The sequence below is a fragment of the Cyclopterus lumpus genome, chromosome 17 (assembly GCF_009769545.1).
Source record: "Cyclopterus lumpus isolate fCycLum1 chromosome 17, fCycLum1.pri, whole genome shotgun sequence".
Taxonomy (NCBI): Eukaryota; Metazoa; Chordata; class Actinopteri; order Perciformes; family Cyclopteridae; genus Cyclopterus; species Cyclopterus lumpus.
In genome coordinates, this window is record NC_046982.1 from 9731328 (window position 1) to 9753463 (window position 22136).

At 41.8% G+C, this 22136-nt stretch overlaps 2 protein-coding genes across 22 annotated transcripts; both read left to right on the forward strand.

The window, feature by feature from the left end:
• The first annotated feature begins 1469 nt into the window (after positions 1-1469).
• LOC117746146 (transcriptional repressor p66-alpha-like) lies at positions 1470-15713 on the forward strand. 21 transcript variants are annotated; one of them, XM_034555042.1, is made up of 12 exons: positions 1470-1667; positions 8008-8543; positions 9818-9950; positions 10173-10301; positions 10423-10500; positions 11071-11190; positions 11482-11700; positions 12482-12743; positions 13255-13667; positions 13754-13795; positions 13913-14012; positions 14491-15709. In XM_034555042.1, the coding sequence occupies exons 1-12, from the start codon at positions 1488-1490 to the stop codon at positions 14628-14630; spliced, it is 2352 nt and encodes a 783-aa protein (XP_034410933.1). In that variant the 5' UTR covers positions 1470-1487; the 3' UTR covers positions 14631-15709. The 21 variants fall into 21 exon arrangements, with proteins under 21 accessions (XP_034410933.1, XP_034410930.1, XP_034410928.1 ...); XM_034555053.1 differs by having other exon boundaries at positions 1539-1653; positions 14491-15707; XM_034555056.1 differs by having other exon boundaries at positions 1539-1653; positions 11503-11700; positions 14491-14760.
• Positions 15714-16732: 1019 nt separating this feature from the next.
• ndufa13 (NADH:ubiquinone oxidoreductase subunit A13) lies at positions 16733-20617 on the forward strand. Its single transcript, XM_034556502.1, has 5 exons — positions 16733-16871; positions 19065-19143; positions 19237-19308; positions 19418-19487; positions 20420-20617. The coding sequence occupies exons 1-5, from the start codon at positions 16778-16780 to the stop codon at positions 20537-20539; spliced, it is 435 nt and encodes a 144-aa protein (XP_034412393.1). The 5' UTR covers positions 16733-16777; the 3' UTR covers positions 20540-20617.
• Positions 20618-22136: the final 1519 nt, after the last annotated feature.

A 22136-nucleotide genomic window follows, 5' to 3' on the forward strand; every position in this document is an offset into this window, starting at 1 on the left:
GTGGATGACTGAAAGGGGCAGCGAGCTGAACCCTTCTGCCCCCTGACTTAGTAGCGCTGCCCTATGTGCTCTTGACTTACATGCATGGATCTGACTGTAACTGCAAGTCTGGTTGACTGGCTATTAATGCAACCCCTTTTATAATCTCTGTGATAAAGTGAGATGTGTTTTGGGTTGATGGTTTGGATTTTGATATGGGGTCAGGGAGTCATATGTGATGCTAGCATCAGTCCTAAAGAGACGTGAGGTAATTATGGGATGCTGAGGTTGGGATAGGGATCCGAATGGGATGCTGAAGCAGGTCCCTGCTGAGAGCCTGCACATGAAGCTGAGGTGGCTGGTGTGGGAACAAAGTTTGAGATTGGGGGATAATATGATGCTGGCGTTGCCAGACTTTTTATGGGGAGAAATGCAGTTACTAGACTTCCTTGCATGGCCTGATTCACCTGCATGTCTGCAAACATTTGTCAACTCCCCTCTCCTCAGTGTATAGGCTTAATGTTTCTATATACAGTGTAATAGACACAGTGGATTCAACCTCAGTTTTTGTCAGTTGTTGGTGGTATCTGATTAAACACTGCATACCGTAAGAACGCCTCTCATTTTACTGCAGCAGGGTCTCTCAGTCTTCCCCGCTAAGTCCTAGTTCTGGTTCTCCCGAGCCTCAACTTATCTCCAGTGGACCATTATAGCCTGGGCCTCCAGCAGCAAGGTGCCGATGTTGGCCGGACGAAGCTCTGCTCCTGGCCAGAGGAGGAGCTGCTGCAGGTTGAAGGCGCCATTGAAGCTGGATCTGGGTCTCTTCAAAATTACGGAATAATAATGAATCCACATTAGCTGTTATTGTGCTTTGGTACTGTAAATTCCTGCACTATTTTGCAGTAAATCAGATTACCCAAAAAAATTACAAAAATAAACACACAGCAAACGCAGGACTTTTCAGGGGCCCACTAGGGGTCTCGGGCCCTGGGACACTTGAATGGTTTTGCCCGTTTGGCAAACCAGTCTTGGTTCCGTTGTGCTCTGTTAGCCCTCTTGTTACGATGAATTGATTTGATTCTACATGTTGCTCAATTGGCATAATGTTTCTAGTATAACCAGATCTGGGTGCTCATCATATCCGGCAATAAAGTGGTTTTGTATTCTTGACCTGAAGTTGCTGGTTTGGGTCTTTACTGTATGTTCGGGGTGAACTGTGATACTCATGAGTGTTTTGTGTGTGTGTGTGTGTGTGCGTGTGCGTATGTGTGTGTGTGTGTGTGTGTGTGTGTGTGTGTGTGTGTGTGTGTGTGTGTGTGTGTGTGTGTGTGTGTGGTCTGAGTGAGTAACTGTGGGCTCTCTGTAATTACTGGTACAGTCATGGGTCAACGTGACCCCTGACATGGGCGTCCTGCTTCGGCCCTTGGTGGTCGGTGGCTTACATGATGTGATTCGGTCGCCCTCGTATGCCGAGGTGCGCATGCCCACTAAGAGGACGCAGCGGCTCCATGTGTGTTGAGGCGCATTATTTGGCAACAGACGCGGCAGTGGGGAGGGCCGAAAAAAAGAGGATATCCCCTGGATTTAAAAAAAAGCAACGATTTATCGAGGTTAACTGCAGATTAAACATTCCTTGGTCGACCATCGGCGAAGAACGGGCGACAAAGCGACCGAGTAAGTTGACTGAGGTGAAGCCGAAGTTTTTTAGTAAGTGGATCTTTTATTCGGAGTCGTCGAGAGGAGCCAGGTTTTCCTCCACCTATCTGTGACGATAAAGAAGCTGATGGGCTGTTGAAAAGTAACACTTCTCCGCAGAGCCAAAGGTTGAGCTCTGGGGAGGAGATGGGGGGGCTTGCTCAGCCAAAGATTATCTGCGTCTACGTTTTCATACGCGTGCCAGCTTGTAAATACGATCCCGGGGCTGGATTGTGTGCGGTAGAAGTCGTGAAATGAGGTGAGGATTATAACGTTTCATCGCCAGCGGCTCCTCGCGGCACGCTCAGACCTCGGGCAGGTCGATGCGATTCATGAGTTCCGACTCGGTTTTGTTTTCTTCGGGAGGGGACACACAGGTAAACGGTCCCGGTGAGCCTCGTATAACCCCACTTTTACGGTAGTAGGATAAAAGTTTGTGCCCGCTTTTCGAGCGGATGGTTGTCCCGCATCGGGGTGCAGCCAGGTCAACGATCCGGGCTCGGTTCTGGTTGTGTGTGTCACGTTGACCCGCTCGGCTGGAGGAGTTTTCTCACTTTGACTTGAAGTCTCTAAACCGCCGCTAACGTTCGGACGTTTGCGTTCGACGTCGTCCTCGAGTTAAGTGTCTCGGTGTTGTTGTTTGTGCCGCTGTTAGCTCACGTTAGCTCGCTAACTAATCACACGCTCGCCTCCTCTGACGCGGTGTCAATAAAGAAAAGCCGGCAGGTTGCACATGTAGTGTGGGCTGGGTTTAGTTTTTAAAGGGCTGACTTTGGACTGGGTGGTGTACTGGGTGTCGGTACGTTAATGGTGGACGCTGCTGCTCGCCTTAAGCCCCTTGGCACCAGTGTTGGTTCTGCTATCTGGTAGCTAATCTTCCTACTTCTTTCTGTGACAACCGTAGTCTTCCTCCTCTTAAAGCTGAACACACACACACACTCTCACACACACCGCACACACTCTGTCTCCTCCAGACAGGCACGCACGCACACACACACACACGTTTCTAGCCATACCAGTGTGACCCAGTGAAATATATTTGTACTAATTTGTCTATTGTATATTTATCTGTGCGCACTGATGTAAAAGCTCTTAATATTTGGCCTAATGAATAAATATGACGGAAGCCGGTGTGTCTACAACCACATGCAGCATTTTAATATTGTGTTATCAAGGCTGCTGCTGGGGTTCACTTTATTTGTGCTAGTTCAAGGCTTTCAAGTTTGATTGCACTTTTGATGAGATACTGTTGATTGAGATTTACGAAGGTGTTATGACATAATGTCATAACACCTACGTGATGTAATTATTAGCGTTCTCAGAGGCAATACTAATGTAGTCTTAACTTGAACTGCAGTCATATTAAGACTAATAAAAAATTAAAAAGTAGATAGATAAATGAATGGCTTTAAATTGTTTCATTCATTATTAATCATATTGGTTTATGTTACAGATTTCATAAGTTATTGTGTGTTTTTTGTGTGTGTTTTTGTAGGGCTCCAACTACTTTCAATATTGCTTAATGTGCTGATTATTTTCCAGATTAATCGCTTGGTTTATAAAATGATAACGCATTTTGATCCATCAAATTTTACCAAGGTGACGTAATGTCTTGTTTTGTCTAGCCAGACCATCCACAATCCAACATCTTAAATTCACTATTATAGAAGAGTAAAAACAACTAATACTATTTGTGAATTTTGGCCATTTTGCATGAAGCATTACTAAAATAATTGATTATCAAAGTTGTTAATCGACTAACTGTTGCAGCTCTACCTTTTGTCACTTATGGTAAACATCCGTATCGGTAATCAATGATCACTGTTTGAGTAGGATCTGTGCACAACAAAGCCACTTAAATCCAGGTACTGTGCATGCAATGTAGGCTGAGGATGGTTTTATTGCCTCTTGTGGAGATCTGGAATAAACAGTCAGTTGTTCAAGTGAACAAAGCCCCTGTAAAGAGTTATCTGCATGTTAATCTGTTGCAGGCTCTCACTGAACAAAATACATGTTGCCTTTAGAGAAGGGGTTGACTAACACCGGTTAGAAGAGTGGAGAATGCTTTGCTTTGTAACCGGCAATGCTCATTGTTATGACAAACAGGGTTGAAGTTGTATGTCCACTATGTGGAGTAGTATAGGGAGTGACTGTATTCATGGTATTACAATTACAAGAGTGAGTGAGTCAGAAAGTGTTTCAGGTTTGAAGTTTTCCAGAAAATCACCCAGTCTTGTCCATATATATTTCAGTTGTGTAATCGCCACTATTCTGGAAAGGGTCGTCCGCTGGCCATATTTTAATCTGTTGCACATGACTACAGGGGTCACAGGGCAGCTGTTTAGTCAAGCCTCCATGACTTCATCAAATATATAGGCAGCACTGATTGCCTTTTTCTGCCTACTTTGTGTAGAAAGTGGTGCTAGTTGCTGCATAAAGCACTGACCTTTGAAGAGTTTTAAATGATTTAATCCAGCAAACCAGTGATCAAATTCAAAGCTAAACTGTTCAATTAAAGCCTTCCAGCTCATTTTAAACAATTGTATTGTTCCCAGTGGATGCTTGCAGACCATCATTGCTATCATTTGTTTTTCTGACGGATACAACCAGATATCTGATGCAAATATTTTGCCGATGCAGCAGTTTTCCAAAATAGTGTGACTGCGTGGTTGGACAGTTTTCTTTAAATCCAGTGCATTGTTGAAATATGTTTTCACACGTTAAAGGTTTGTCAGTGGTTAAATTAAATCCTTAAAACCTATGTGCAGCCAGACTTTGATGATTGAGAATGAGTCTGCCGGCCAGAATGAAGGGTGATTGAGTGACTGATGGTGGGCATGATCCACAATAACCACAAGAAGAAAAGACACGCACCAAAAAACAAGACTGGTGTAGATAAACTGTGGGTTCAGCTGAGCGGCGCCCTGATAGTGGGAGCAATCTGATACCAGATTAACGTATGACTATTCTGCCCGGTGAAAGCCACACTTGTCAAGAGTCACGGACCTACATGGTGCAATAAGATGATATGATACTATACCTTGTGATGAATTTACAATGCACATGTTCATGTGATGATTTTCAAACCTAGACAACAATCTTAAACCCCTCATGAGCATAACAAGCCACTATAGTTGCTTGTTATGCTAATGTACGAAATAAGGCCAGATGGAAAGCTATTTCTCTGATACTAATTTAAATTTAAAAGGGTGACAGCTAAAGACAACACACTTAAGGACAGTAGACACATCACCATGACCACACACCTTACAATTTCGTCTTTCCAGTGTCGTTAAATGCTGTTTGAGGATTTCCATGTGTTTGTAAAATGTATCCAGATTATATTGTCTGGCGAGATCATTTTGATAATCGTACCATGAAACTTTCATAACAATAGAAACTGTCTGATTAGAAAAGTATAATGTGGAAATCGGCAGTTTGGCTCTTTATCCTGACGTGTGTGTTAGTTGACAGTCATTTTACTCGTATGTTAACTTTGTGGACATAGAATGATTTTTAAATGGAAAGTTGAATTTTGCTTTCAGAGCCTGGTTGCATATGATGTCAAACTCTTGGGTGGGTGGGGCTTTGATTCTCCATGCAAGTGTGTATGTGTGTGTGTGTGTGTGTGTGTGTGTGGGCTTGATGGAAATGTGCGTATACTGCCATTGAGATGAAATGTGAAACCCGTCAGCCATTCAGATCCCCTGTTATAGAGATGGGGTCAGTGTCTAAGAGGTTGGGGGGTTTGTGTGACTAACTTCTTCCCCCAGCATTATTCCACAGCTGTATGCATTGGAAATAATAATGCCATCACAACTCTCCTCAGCACACACACATTCACTCACATGCTGTGTAATGGCCGTCGTTGTGGAAGCACAGCGTCTACACCAGCACCTAAAGGGTTAAATCCAGTTTCAGCTTCTCTCGCTCAGTCACACACACACACATACATACACACACACACACACACACACACACACACACACACACACACACACACACACACACTGGCCAACCGGTTTAGACCGGTTGTCAGGAAAAGTGCTTTGTGTCCCACTGAATCCTGGGAAGGGTCATGTCATGTGTGTCTCAGTGATGTCAGAGTATAAAAAAAAGAAACTTAAGTCAGCTCTCTGTTATCAGATGATTGCATGCTGCATTGTGACTCTGTATGTGTGGTCTCTATAGGTACATGATGGATACACTGAGTGGGCTTTATGCTCGCCGCCATAACCACTCTGAGAACAGGAAGGGGAGGGGGTAGAAGTGTGTGTACAGTGTGTGTCACATAGAAGTAGTAGGTTGTAAGGGTTCATTTTAGTCATTTTTCTCCTAGAAATACCCATAGCTTCCTGTAGTGGTACTGGGCGGACTGAGGGCCTCAGACAGCCTCGGCAAGACCGAGCCTCATGTCTATAACAGAAATGCATGAATAAGATTCTAGACATAAAGGTTCTGTGTTTCTTCTTTGTGGTTGTCCAGTAAACAGTCAACGTCTGAGTTAGTCTCTCCATGTCAATTGTGCTTTCTGTTTGTGATTGAACTTTGAGCACGGGTCGTCTCATGCAGCATGCCTCATGGGCCAGCACGCGTTCACCTTTTACACATGTGATAACGGCCAAAGTCATTTTAATGAGCGTGCATACACAATAGTATGCCGATTGATCTTTCAACATTTGAACCACCTTGGCATTTCTATACTGAGTTACCTCAGCAGCTGAAGTCATACTTTCCCTTTTTTTCAGTGTCATTGACCATCATTAGATAATTTACCTTCATGTTTGTTTGTTTTTCTGACTAACTGTAAGTTACAATATACTGGATATAGCACTGGACAAGGGTTTATCCACATTTCTAAAGAAAATATGATACTATCATGGGCAACACATAGCGAGGATACCTGTGCAGTGCACATGTATGCAGTCAATGTGGGACCGGCCAGTCCCTTTCTGCTCTGAACATGTTTAAGGACCGGGTTATTAACGAAACTAGTTTGATCCCATAGAGAGTGTTTATACCTGATCCCTGGCCACACTCAAAAGCAGTGTGGAAAGCCAGGGATGAGACGCACCGTGTAAAGAAGGAGACTGGTTTGGGAGAGAAGTTCAAATCCGTCTTACATTCTCACCTCTGTCTAAATGCTGCTAGAAATATGCATGCTTCTCAGACTGTAGCGCAGACTCGCTCCAAAGAAATGCTGTTTACCAAGAGTGTCACCTGGTGTCTCCTCATGTTCTTGACCCTACACTGGCTGTGTGAAATGTGTGTTTGTATGTACCTTGTACTGGTGCACACCTGCAAGTGTGCCCTCTCTCAGCTGTCGGACAGAACGAGCTGCCATCTCCGTCTCCACTACTGCTGGCATGTCAACATGTGGTGGACTTGGATGTGTTCTTCATGGGGCATCAGATGGTAATGTTCCTGGTGCTCTTTGGTGTCGAACTCCAAGAACGGTTCAACACAACTCCTTTTTTAAATGAGTAAAAATATATTCCACACACATAAATAACTAAAATACTTGGATTCATGGGTTGTTATGAATATTTCAACAATTCATGCTCCAGTTAATTTTGTATATTCCCCAAACTCCTAACTCTGATTTTATTACAATGTTGATGTCTCAGTGCAGCACTGCAGCAAGTTTTGGTTCGTACTCCTCTTCCGGAAGACGGTAGTCAAGTGATCTTCAGATAGTTTGGTTTGTTTTGAACACTGAGTGCTTGCTGAGTTCTCCCATCTTCTCTTTCAGTTTTCCTTTCTTTTGGATTTTGGTTTACAGACATTTGGATAATTGGATGTTGTGGAATTATACATGAGTCAACATCTTGGTCATGTGACCTTCATAATCTCACATGTTTTGTCTGGGGACCATTTTAGTCACCCTGTGTCCCCAACAGCTGACTCAAGGTCAGTTTTGTCTGCTTACATTCTGAATAATAGGCTCACAACCACACTTTCAGTCAAATGTATAACTTCATTTATTGTAAAAGCTATGTGTTGTTGTTATTGTTGTGTGCCAGATAATGTCAACATGACAGGCATACAATGTGACATTTAATCAGAGCTTAAAATAGTCTTTTAAAGTATTGTGCAGCCCTGCTTTCAAATGGCTCTTATCAACATTATTTTGAGCTTTAACCAAATGCATTCACTGACAGTCACTACTTATCTACACATTGCTGGGGGTTCCTTAGTTTGCTATCTGGATAACCTTTACCCATATAGCTCTGGTCAGATTTGAAATCAATATGGGAACAAATCCATTTCAAATCTTTTGGTCATACATTTTTGAATATCTAATAATACAGTTATTTATTTCTTTATCTGCAGGGGATGTCTGAGGAGGCTGTCCGCCAGACGCGCAGCCAGAAGAGGGCGCTGGAAAAGGATGTTGATCCCCAGTCTATAGAAACTTCTGATGCTGACAATGAAAGCAAAAAGCCTAAATTGGACCCTTCTGAACCAATGACAGAGGAACAAACCGAACCTGAACCCGACTCTGCACTGGCACGGGAAGATCAGGGCCAGACTATGGTTGGACCAGAGCCCGAGAAGGAGCAGGAGCAAGAGCAGAGCCTGTCTCCGCCATCTTTAGCGTTACCTTTGGCCTCTCAGTCGGTGAAGGACGATCAGGAGCGGACCCAGAGACAACAGGCGATGGCTGAGCCCAGCTCGGACAATCGGACTGACTGCAATGACAGTGCCAGCGACGAGAAGACGGAGCCAGCTGTGGATACAAGGAGCCAGGTCCGACTGGCAGAGTCAAAGGTGCCCAGTAGCATGCTGGCTGCAGCGGAGGTGAAAGCCACCATTAAAGTGGAAGTTCAGACTGGAGAGCAGCCCATGGACATGAGCACCTCCACAGGGTGAGAATATGAATATGTATTTATTATAGTAAACTATCTTCATTTGGGACAACCACATGACTCATCTGGCAAAACGTAATGATGTCTATGTGCAGGAAACTTCATCTAAACAACAGAAATGCTTCTGGTTCAGATTGTTTGTTGGGGAGGAAAACTTACTTAAGAGAGAGTAAAAAAGGATGAACTACGCTATTTAAATCTAAAAAGACATTACGTGTTGAACGTTACTTGATGGTACTGAATTACTGTGTAGGGTAGAGAGGATGGGAGGTGGGGCGGAGGGGCGGAGGGGCGGAGGGGCGGGACCCTCAGAGGTGATGTTTAACTTTTATCTTTTAGTCTATCTCCATTTTTGCCCCACTCAGCACCTGAACCCTAAAAACTCCCCTCACACAAAATGAAGCCGTGTGTCACAAACCGGTTTCAGCCGGTTGTTGCCATGGTTTCCACAGTGGAAGGAACAGTGAGGGCAGGGGGGAGGAGGAAAAGTGAGTGTGTCACGTGATGATGACTTTGGGGTCATGTGACTTCTTTGGAAGAGTAATGATTAATCCACAGGAAGTGATGATGGCACTAAGCCCCAAGGAGAGACGGCGAGAAGAGACAGGCATCGCAATTTAGGGTTTTGACTTTAACGAATTCATAGAAATACATCTGCATATTCACAGATTAATTCAGATATTAATTACTCATTTTCTTTGGGTTTTTGAGTGTTACTTCTTGAATTTAGGTCATCTGCTTTCACATTCCCAATTGCTTTAATTTCCTTTTTAATTCCTTTTTAATTTCTATAATAAACAGCCCAACACGGGTCACCCCCAAATGACTCAGACGCTGCCTCAATATCCTGTTTCAGCAGGAAATACGTAGTACAGCCGTTGCATTGTGACGAAAAGACCTTACTGGTCCCACCTTGCTCCTTCTTGTTATGCAGGACTGGTCTGTTGTTGGATTAGTATCAACATGAAGATTAGCTGTGAGGAGGATGTGTGGACTTTCCAGATCATTGTGGAGACGATACTAACAATGAATGTTGTTGAGGAGCAGATCTCTATGAATACAGACAATACTAATGGTTGCTAATATTTGAGTCAGTTCTTAACCTCTACCACACTGGATCAATGAGAACAACATGATAATATCTACACATTGTTTTAACCCACATACATTTTTTATAAATTCTAGTGGAGATCCCAAAGTTTTCAAAATACCAAATATGTCTATATAAGATACTGAAATCTAAATTTGAATGTCATTGTCCTACTTATATCCAGCAGTATAAAAAGGGAGAAGCGCCCTCCATCATCTGAAGATGACGATGTCATCGTCCTGTCGGATAATGACTCCCCGAGTCCTCCGATGAACGGCTTGAGTCACTTTAAGGAGCTGGACACAGACCTGCTCATGGTGAGACGCATGGACACAAAACTAGACTTTGACAACCTATGTTCTCACCTCAAAGATTTAAGTGACACTCTAGGTGTTTCATGGATGCTCAGAGATACTTAAAATGAGGTAGCAGATAAGTGCTCAGTATCCCAGGATGCATGGCCAGTTTGAGCTCCAACATTTCACATTTGATTTGCTGTTAAGGATTTTGTCAGTGATGTTGTTATCTGTGGAGTGTAGAAGAGCAGCCCAGCAGAGAGGGAGTGCATCATTAAGCAGCTGAAGGAGGAACTGAGACTAGAGGAGGCCAAGCTGGTGCTGCTGAAGAAACTTCGACAGAGCCAGATACAGAAGGACACTCTCCAGAAGGTAAACGGTTATTACCCACATCAACACTGGGTCACACAAAGAGGCGCACATCCCCACAACACTGGCCTCCACTTCAAGCATCCTGTTTATTGTTTAATATCATTCTCCATTTCCTTTTTAGCCCACAGGTCTCTCTGGCTCCTCTGCTCCTCCTCCTCTCATTCGAGGAACAATTACAAGCAATAAAGGCACTCAGCAGGTTAATGCTCTTCTCTGAGATGTGGGCTGCGGTTGAATAGTCACAATATTATGTCCTAGTGTCTTTTCCTGACCAACTTTCCTAACTTTGATAAAAAAAAGTTATGTAGAAGAATTTCTAAGGACGTAGGAAAATACAACAGTGCGACATTGTTTTTGTTTTTTTTGCTGTTGTTTATTTAGCAACATCATTATAATGCAGAAAATAAGTACAGTGACAAACTTGATGATGTACTATTCAATTATGGATTCCTGTCCAAAATATAATCACACCCCCTCAGAAGGATGTTTTCAATTTATTCATAGTGTACAATTAATGGTGCGTTGCTTTAAATGTTGTTGTCACATGGAATTGTTGGACAACATTGTCTCCACACGCTAAAGGAGATTGAAAAAGGAACCATCTTTCCTTCTCTTATCATGGCTGCCACTTAAATACTTCTGGGAAGTTAGGAATCTTTCAAAGCAACAACAAAAAATGCCTATTAAACCGCAGACACACATCCGTCAGCATATCTGTGTGACAGCACCTGTAGTTGACCTGTTTCTGATGGTGTTGTTCTCTGACCAGATTTTGACAGGCCGGAGTTCAGGCCCAGTCATCCCTCCACCGCTGGTGAGAGGAGGGCAGCAGATGTTGTCCAAACATGGCTCCCAGATTATAATGCCGCCTCTGGTCAGAGGGGCACAGGTGAGTCATGGAGAAATGTTACCAATATTATTAATGCACTAAGATATTAAAATGCCAATGTTGTCTTCGTCAATGGTAGCCATTTTACTGCTGTAAGGGACCATTAGCAGGGAAACTGGGACAATTAGCAGGGAAATAACGACACTTAAACTCAGGACTTATGATCTCTCTTTGCGCCTTTCTCTCTTTGTGTGTACCCTTTGCCTCGGTGCTTTTGATGCCCCTCCCTTGTCCTTCACTACCCTTGTCTGTGATGTCCCTTCATGTCACCCCTCTCACTATCCTGGTTAGCCCATCTCCGTATCTCCACAGCAGATCCAGGCTCTCCGCCAGCAGCAGCAGCAACAGCAGCAGCAGCAGCAGCAGCAGCAGTTGGCTGCCTCTGGAGGCTCCGGCTCAGGACCTCCTCCTCTGCTGTTGGGCCACAGGAACTCCGCCTCCCTAATCCACGGCCAGAGAGGCGCGGTCAACTCAGGGCTCATCAGAATTGGCAGTAGTGCTAACACTCTGGTCAGTATTTTACAGGTGCTTTCAACTAATACCAAAAGTATATTCCCGGTTAATATTGGGGAAAGGCAAGTCAGGCTTTCCTGAATCCCACCACATCCTGGCATCAGTAAAATGATTCCTCTCACATTTAATTTCTACAATCTGGCTTCAATTCACCATTTATGTTGCCAATTACCCCGTTTCCAAAATTTCCATATGCATGTGTCAAGAGTTGCGTGAATTAAGTCGTAATACAGACACTTAGCAATTTCCACCTTCAAGTCTAGATTTGACCTTAAACTCTGAAGAAATGGATGATTGAAAAATTCTGGCTATTTTACATTTACTTGGGTGTTGGAAGCAAACACAGCGAGTGCTTAGAAGCTTGAGTCCAACCGCTGCCCAGTGTGCGACTATGTACCCTTATTGGTGCATATTGTTTGGGTCACGAGACTGTTGTTGTACCAAGTAGGTGCAGATGCACAAAAAGATGCGTTTTATGAAATAATAACACCTGGTTCAATATTCAAAGCTAAATATATACATCTACAGCTGCAATCTTCTTCACATTTAATTTAGTGTTAGTTGTGTACCGCTAACATTAGAAATCATGGAAGCTTGATTTGGTTGAACGTCCTCGTTAAAATGTACAGGGTGCTTAATTATTATAATTGCAGAAGAAATGTCCCGTAACAATACAAATGTAGGTAAATACAATGACCAGTCTAATTTGTTTATACAGTTTGCTACCTTGTGGGTTCAACTGTTCATCAACAGGCACATGTCTTCCTTGTTTTCAAAGACCTCGGCATCCAATTTGAAGAGCTCTTCCTTGGGAAACAGTGGTGGCTCTGTGGTTAGCGTGAATGACTCTCCAGCCAGCCGCCAAGCTGCAGCTAAACTCGCCTTACGGAAACAACTGGAGAAGACCCTCCTGGAGATTCCCCCGCCCAAGCCTCCGGCCCCAGAGTTTAACTTCCTGCCATCTGCAGCCAATAATGAGTTCATCTACCTGGTGGGACTGGAAGAAGTGGTCCAGAATCTGCTGGATACAATCCACAGAGGTGTGTTACTTTTCTTTTTTGATGTTTTTTGTTGACATATTGTCGAAAAGAAAGAAGAGTCAATTAATCAATCAATCGAACAACAGAAAAATATTAATATTAATTTCAATAATCATTCAAGTAATTAAAAAAATTCACTTTTTCCAGCTTAAGATTTTCTGCTTTTTTTTCCTTCATATATAATAGTAAACTCAATATCTTTAGGTTTGGCTAACAAGCTATTTTGTATATCTCTTGGGCTGTAGTACTACTATTAATTGCCCCAATCATCAATAATGAAAATAGTAATTAATTTCAGCCCTATGTGTTAGGTTAGGATGTTGGATCTTTTTCAAACAAGCTCCAGCGAATGTCCCATTTTCATGGAATATAAATATTGTCCATATGTAGTCAGGATCTAAATAGCTGCTTACCTGCGTCTGTTTCTTTCTTATTACTTCTTTGACACCACACAAGCAACTCTTTCAGTTTTCAATCAGTGCCTCTGGGTTTCCCATCTCTCCCCATCCAGGAAAGACTGGCGGAGCGCTGTCGAAGAACATTACTAGAGACCCCCTCACCTGCACCCAGTGCAAAACCGACTTCACCTGCCGCTGGAGGCAGGACAAGACAAAAGGCGGGGCTTTCCTCTGCGAACACTGCATGTCATCCAGTCAGAAAAGGGTTTTGAAAGCTGAGCATACCAATAGGCTGAAAGCTGCGTTCGTCAAAGCACTGCAGCAAGAGCAGGAAATAGAGCAGCGTATTTTTCAGCAGACGTCCTCGCCAGTTTCCCACAGTAGCTCCTCATCCTCTTCGTCGATGAAAGCAGAGAGGGGGTTGTCTCAGCAGCTAAAGCAGGCTCACGCCAGAGCGTCTTCCCTCCAGCAACTCCACCAGGCCAGTCGAGGAGCCAACATGGTTCACCATCACTCCATCAAGCAGGTTGGAATCTTTTCTAAAGAGAAGCATTTGTGCAGTTGAGGAAACCGTAACACCGACCACTCTCCGTGTTTCTTCTCTCCCCTCAGAGCTCCCAGGGCCAGCTGTCCCATGGCGTCTCATCATTGGGGGTGAGGGGCGTCCCCCATTCCTTCTCCTCTTCCTCCCAGCTGCAGAGTGCAGTGGCGGCTGCAGCTTTGGTCAGCCGGCCAGGTAAGCATGCCCACGTTTTCCACCGCTCTGTCCAGAGTTCAAAGGTGAGCAGCAGTGGAATCGCCGGCGGCAGGAATTTCAGCGGAGGTAGTGCCTCATCCACTGCATGGAAGAAGCAGAGCCACAGCAATACAGGTAGACTCGCATTAATACCAGCCTGCCTGCTGACATCGGCTGTCTTTCAAATTCCTGTCTGGTCCAAAAGCACTCCTTGAACATCCTACGCCCAAATTGTTCTAGTGTTTGGGAATCTTATCCAAAAGTCCTTACCTTCTAGTATGATCTCAAATTGTAGATAAACAAAATACAGTTAAGGAGGAAATGTTTTCGGACAAGGCAATCCCACTCTTCAGTTCTCCCCCTCCCAGTGATCTCCATCTTCCTACTTTAGTCCCTCGGTTTGGTGGCGTACATTTTTTTTCCCCCGGGTGTCACTAGTAGACATATAGAGTAGACATCTTTATAATTTTTCCTTTGTATCGGTCTGTATGTTGCTAGATATTCAGGTGGAAGAAACCGTCCTGCTTTTTTCTTATTCAACTCAAAAGGCATTTAATGGCCAGCATGAAGCTCGCTCCACACCTTGACCTGCTGCTCTGTTGCATGTTCACAGGAGTCACTATGGCTTACGTGAACCCCAGCCTGACGGGTCACAAGACGTCAGCCACGGCCGACGCTCGTCAGAGGGAATACCTGCTGGACATGATCCCCTCTCGCTCGTCGATGTCGCAGACTGCAAACACATGGAAATAATTCAAACAGTATGCTTGTACTACTTAGTTTTTGTCCAAGTTCCTCAATTCCAATAATATGGTCAACAGCAACCCCCAGAGGACTGTTAAGCAAACACAATCTGTCAAATTGAAGAAACCTTCCTTCCTTTACTTTTGTATGATTGTTGTTTTAGTATACTTATTTTCTGTTGTTTACTTTGTGATTTGCTGTTCTTTGGTAATTGTTCAGAAACTATTTAGATTTGATTGGGGCAAAGAAAGAAATAATACTGGAAAGGGTCCCCCCTGGGTTATTCTGTCCTCCAGACTGGGTTGTGTGATAAGAGGCTATGTGTACTTTGATTAAAGATTTTTTTTTAAATCATACAAAATTCAAATAAGTAATATGATCTGGGCTTATTAGCTCTTTCTGCCATGATGTGGGTCAAACTGACCCAATCTTTTGACACTTGAATGGTTATAGTCTTAGCCAAGAGTTCACATTTAAATAAATACACATTCATTTAAAGCAAATACAAAGAACTGCGTTGTACAGGTTTCAGTACACCACCCCCGTGGTTAAAGGTTTGAATTTATTTTGTATTTACAGTAAGTTATTTCGTTTTTTTAATTATATTTCAGTATACGGTGGTTTCTACAAATGAAGAGTTTATTCTTGCTTTTTTCTGTTTAAACAGCATGCCTTCCCTCAAGCACCTTAGCTGAAGAAGCATGGTGTCATTGCTTAATTCATCTGTAATTACCATCTGTAATTTGCTTATTTTATATTGTCAACATTGTAAGATTATTTTTGAGTGTTTTGTCATTTCTGAGAAAATGCAAACTCTGAAGGAGCTGAATTTGCCTCACTTGAGCCAGAGATCTAGCCTCAGATTTATTCAAACATAATGCATACAACCAGGCCTGAATCCGTTTCTAAAGGGACCATCTACCCGTTGCCAAGAGTCTAGAAAACATAAGATATCTTTATCTTGTACCCTCACTATATGGCATAATCTCTCTGCTTCCGGATGTTAGCTCCATTGTACAAACTTATGTTTAAAGTTATTTGGTTTAATTTTTTCCTAGCTTCTAAAGAAATAAAAATTTACATTTTAATCACATGTTTTCATTGATTTTTTTGGATGATATAACACAAGCTTGACAATTCCTACAAACAATTTCTACAAACAAAACCGTATGGGATGACATTTTCAGTGCTCTTTTTCAGGATCAGGTCATGGGTTATTAAATCAATTTATTATACATTTTAACTAGTGAAATTATATATTGAGAGGTTATCAGATCAGTTGTTGTACAATGCAAATGAAGGTCTTAAGTCTAGGAAAAAGAAAATTAAATTCAAAATTCAAAAGCAAGCAAGAAGCAAAATGTAAATGTCAGAGAAGACAAGTGCATCATAAAAGCGGATCAAATAACAGTTCGGAAGTGAGGTGTAAACCGTGAAGACAGGTTGGTGAGATCATAAGAGGGAACACAAAACATACAAGACTGCATACCAGAAGGCAAACTGACATCTTTGGCAACTAAGATGGCAGAACAAAATCTGGTATCTTTGGATGTCGCAGGACTTTAATAAGTTTACTGGCCTGTCTGCCTACTGCCTAATAGTCCGTTGTGCACCCATCTGTTTTTTCCCTTCTTATATACAGTCTCTGATTTTTCACTCATAGCTTAACAGTGGGATAGTTTTTGTATGGAGGTGTCTGAAGGGCAGTCATTGTTGCCTATTTGGTGACTTTCTTGCTAGATTTAGTAACTTTTGGAGCGTTTTAGTTCTGCAAGCTAATTTCATTGGAAAATAGTTGGCAACACTGAGCTGGGGTTTTCTCAGTTGGATGACATTTAACAAACTCTTGCTAGTTTTTCAAGATTACCAACGCTAGCTTTAATACCTCATTTATAATGGATGGAAACTAGAAAAAGTACACATTTTAAAAAAACACTAGCTGTTGTATTCTTTATATTAAGTTAATATTTACTTTTGTAAACATATTGAAACATGTACAAAAAGCTGGTGTGGTCGTATGGTAAAAAATAAGCCAAAATGAGGGAGTGGTCATCCAGACAGGTGGGGGCGGTAGAGCGCCACAGAAGCGTTTGTCGGACGAGAGAGGAAGCGTTACTAGTGACGTCACCGGCGTGTTGCGGAGAAGACAGCGGAAGATGGCGGGGTCCAAGGTGAAGCAGGACATGCCTCCTGCGGGAGGCTATGCTTCGTTTGATTATAAGAGAAATATTCCGAAACGAGGACTGTCAGGTACTTGCATTACATACTTACATTACGAAAGATACAAGTCCACACACGAACTGCTACATAGCAACAGGACGGAGCCGAAATGTGAGACAACCAACCAGAGTCCTGGTGCTGAGCGGGTCACATTCACGTTAGTAAACACTTGACAATAATGAAATGCGAATGCTTCTAAAATGGAAGCTTGTTGAGGTATTCTGTATTGTAGTAGCCATTTCATATCATATACATGTACAATGACGTCTGGTTGCCATTTCTATACTGACCAGAGTGTTAGCACTAAGACCCACCTGAATCAAATAGTTGTATAATAACACGGAACCTGAGGTGTGCTAATTGTACATATGTATACAGTGCCCACATTAAAGTTAAATTATTCAACGCAAGCTAGACATCCTCCATAGCTTTACTGAGACAGAAGGAAAGACAGCAACGAAGATTGATTTAAAATCAGCTTTATTCTCCAACTAGGTTTCTGTGAACAAGTTATTAGTGTCTGCGGATCACAGTTGACCGTCCTCTCCGAGCTCCTGTGCGAAAGTATAGACAGGTGTCAGACCGATTTGACATCAGAGTAATAACTATATGATACAGAAACGGACAACAAGAGCATTAAGTCAAATATGTATTATGTTTTGAACAGGCACCGAGACCACCTATTTCTACTGACTCACTTGCAATGAACTCTGCGGCTGACCTATCCGTTTGTAATCTGGTGCAGCAGAAAACAAAACGTTTATTTTCCACTGACAGACTGCGATTGTTATTATTATGCAGCCTTCACACCAATAAGCACTCACGCGAGTTTTACTCAACCGACTATTTGTGGTTTATTAGCTTCATTCGCGCCAGAGAGGGGGCGTGGCTTATCTCCGTGGCTTTATGCTGTGTTCACACCAAAAGCGGTGCGAACTTTTCACACGAGTAGATCCCACGCAAAGTCAATGCGCAGACACGAATAGAGCGAAGCGAAAAATTCGCCTCATTTGCCTGATGCTGAGTTGTGAAAGCCAATCAGCATTGAGATGCTCCGCCCATCCTGCCATGAGTGAATCAAACTGGCTACTGCTCCTCTAGTAGCGCTGAAAGCAGCAGTTATCCAGACGGAGTCTGTGAAATTCACCGAGCTGTGTGTGCCTACGGGTGATGTTATGTATAAATATAAATAGATATATATGATATTAATGTTATGAACCCATACACAAGGGCGTTTTGATGCCCATGGTGGATGGCGGAAATGCTTTTGGTATGACCGCAGCACTACTCCTTATCATTTCCGCCATCCACCATGGAAGAAATAACCACTATTTCTGCTTTATACTTGTTGTGGACATCACACAAACGTCGGAACATCAAACGCCCTCGTGTTTGGGTTCATAACATCACCTGTAGGCGCACACAGCTCGGTGAATTTCACCAACTATGTCTGGACTACTGCCGCCTCCAGCGCTACTAGAGTAGCAGCAGCCAATTTGATTCACCAACGGCACGACGTCAGTGATGACGGGCCAATTCTTCTGCAAAGTTTAAATATTTCAATGAGGCAAAGTTTTTGCTTTGCGTCATTCGCGCCTCCCTGTGAAGATTTGCTTCATTCGCATCCATTCGCATTTGTGCATAGACTTTGCATGGAATCTACTCACGCGAAAAATTCGCAACGCTTTTGGTGCGAACGCAGCATTAGTGTGTGCTAGCATTATGGAAAGGACCAACAGAGAAATAAAAAGGTTTTCTTTATCTTTCACTTAATCCATTATGTCTGTCATTGTGTCCACGTCTGATTAGTGTGTAACAGCAGGTCTCATTCTGTAAAACATTCTTCCTTTGTGGGCCTTAATTAATACTGGACAATTTAAAAAAAGGTTGCCCATCGCTCACTTACGCAGAAAAACATGGAAAATAGGAGCGAGGTTGAGCATAAGGAAGTTCCTCTTTAATTGTTCATACCTTCAATCGTGACAAAAACTAAGTGTGTTTGACCAGTTTGATCAGTTGCTTCTATCTGGATGCTTAAGGGCACAGTTCTGAAAGATACAGCTCTGCCGCTAATAATATGCTTATAGACATATCATTTTATTCCTCTTTGTCTCTTATAAATATTGGTACACTGAAACGGGATTTATGTGGTTGGGATATTATTTTATATGTGGTTAAATGCAATGTTGCTAAACAGTCACTCATCCCTTTTTTAATCAACAGGGTATAGCATGTTTGGCCTTGGGATTGGCGTCATGGTGTTTGGTTACTGGAGGCTTTTTCGCTGGAACAGAGAAAGGAGGTAGGATTATTCTGGCAATTATACTTTGGGTTTAAATGTTGGTCACAATGAACAATATGGCTGAACTAGTGGTGATGTGTTTGTGCAATAAAGGCGCCTGCAGATTGAGGATATGGAAGCCAGGATAGCTCTGATGCCTCTGCTGCAGGCAGAGCAAGACCGAAGGTAACAATATCAACAACAAACAACTAACACACAAACCAGTTTAGATTTTATATGCGGTAACTCCCTCATGCTAGTCTTCATGTAACAGTTGAATTCCCACTCTGGCCAGGACCTTACGGATCCTGAGGGAAAATCTAGAAGAGGAGGCAATTCTCATGAAGGACGTTCCTGGTTGGAAGGTAAAGGAAAGCTTGAACATCACAGATTTTCTGCATTTCAACACTCAGCTACAAATGCTTTTTCTCAACATTTATTTAACACAGATATTTTCCCATTGACATTCAAAATATCTTTTGCAAGGGAGTCCTTCACCAAGACGGAAGTTTGTAGATTCATTTTAAAAAGAGTTAAAACAAACGGCAAACTTCATGAAATTATGAATTAGCAGCTCACTCAGTGGTTAAATAGGACTTACTTTTAGTCTTCAATGCTTCTAAATTATTTTAGTTTAAAGTGACCGCGTGCAACAACCAGTAAAAGCACTTTCATCAAAGACCCAAGCATGTTTGTCTATTTTTAAGTCACTTTACAGCCAGCTAACAATACTTTAGTTTGGGATTTGTTGTTAGCATAACTAAGTAGCGTCTACGGTAGTTTTATGCAAAATAATATTAATGCTGTTTTGTTCATAATTATTACTTTTTTCATTTTATATATATATATAATTTAACAATTTTGTACGGATTTAAAATAAAGTTTTTCTGCAAAAGATACACATTACATGTATTATTACCAATAAACACTGATTCTAAGACGGTTCATTTTGACCCACTTATTAATAATACATATTATTACATAATACGTATTATTACACATTCATACATTGCAGCAAATATTTTTTGTTCACCATTGAATATTTGCAAAAAACAAGACGCCAAAATGTAAATCTGTGAGGTGATATTGCTAACCGCTTTAGTAAGAATGTTTTTTTATTAGACACACATACAATACATGCAATCTTTATGCTTCTGGTAAATACCTGGCATTTACTTGTATTTAGATTATAAAGTAACTTGTTTATTGGGAGTAATAATCAAAGTTTATTATCATTTGATCCAGATTAGCATCAGTGTCTTTATGACAGCTGTGTGTCCCGTTAACCCCCGTGCAGGTTGGCGAGAGCGTCTTCCACACCAGCCGTTGGGTCACCCCTCTGTCAGAGGAGCTGTGCAACCTGTGTCCTCGTGAAGAGTTTTTGCACATGCGGTTCGCCTTCCTGTCGTACTTGTAGCCAGCACCTCGTGGACATGAGCCTTCTCTCAATTTAGCTTGTAAATGTTCTATAATAAAATCTTTTTTCTGTAACTCATCCTGGTTTACTTGATATTTTTTCACTTTGGATTGAATTTCAAAGCGTGTGTGTGTGTATGTATATATATATGTATGTATGTGTGTATATATATATACGTATGTATGTGTGTGTGTGTGTATATATATATATATATATATATATATATACTTTACTCCACAAACATAACAAACACATCAGCGCGTTCGGCTCAGTCTTTCCTCTCTATTGATGATACTATTTTGGTGATTATCATAATAATCATGTTTTTGATAGGGTTTTAAATGGTTTGGTAGAAAATTCACTCCGTCTTAAGATCTTGTCTACCCTTCGCCCTGGTTTCTCCCTCCCCCTCTTAATTTCTCTTTCTCCCTCTCTCACTTTATTTATTTCTCTTTTTCTCACTTTATTTCTCTTTCGCTCCCTTTTTCTCTCTTCTCTCTGACTTTTTCCCCCTCTCTCATTTCTTGGATTGTGATTCATATCTTTGATTATTTAGATAATAGAGTTTTGCTTCCATCTTTTCCAGTTATACATTTCCACTACAAGGATTGTCAGCAATTCAGGTCAATGTTTTTGCGCTTTCGACACTTTTCAGCAGGAAGTTTCCCTTTTTGGTATTTTCAGCTGTTTTCAGCTCTTTTCAGCTATTGTTTTATATATTTCAGCTTCAAACTTCAGATTTTAGCATTTTCTGAAGGAAATGCTTCTTCTAGTTTAACATGTTAGACATAATCACCAGCTTACAATCGATGACCAAGCTAACCATAGTGGTAGTTGTAAAGAGGTCAATCTTATAATTTCTAATAACTTATGTCAAATAACGCTTAAGTTAACCAGCTAGCTTGTTATGATAAAATCACTGTGTTACTCACAACACTAACATTATAAACAATGTTAATATGTTATCTAGATTGATTATTCTAACATATCAGCCAAGATAAGACCCAAGGCCACACTGTAATTAGTACAGAAAAGTATACTTGCATGTACTTAAGTACAACTTCAGTGTGCCATTTTAGTACATAAAAGTACACTTACTATATTAAATAAAGTACAATTTACGGTACCCCGTAAGTTACACTTTAATATATTAAGTACAAAAATATTGTATTTCAATTTAGTGCATGTATTTAAAGTATACTTATCTAATACACTTTGAGTGTACTAACCAATAGTGGAAACACTTACATTGTATGTACTTAAGTGTAATTTATTTTCACCTGGGGTACTAATACTAAATACTACCATAGTTTGCTGATGGTGTTGTGTCAATGGCTTAACATAGTAACATAATAATCCTTATTTACCACTGATGTAGGCTGAAGATGACAGCAACAGGGATAGCAGCCAAGATGACAGAGAAAGTTAAGGGCATGATGACACAGGTGACGGCCAAAATTTGGATTATTTCACCAGGCCGAAGTCAGACACATTGGACCTGTTCTTCCATGTTCACCTCCAGCAGAAGGCCGGCAAGGCTGCAGTGCAGAGAGCAAAGAAGCCCTCTTCTGTTCCCTTTGTCTGGCTTTTGCTAATC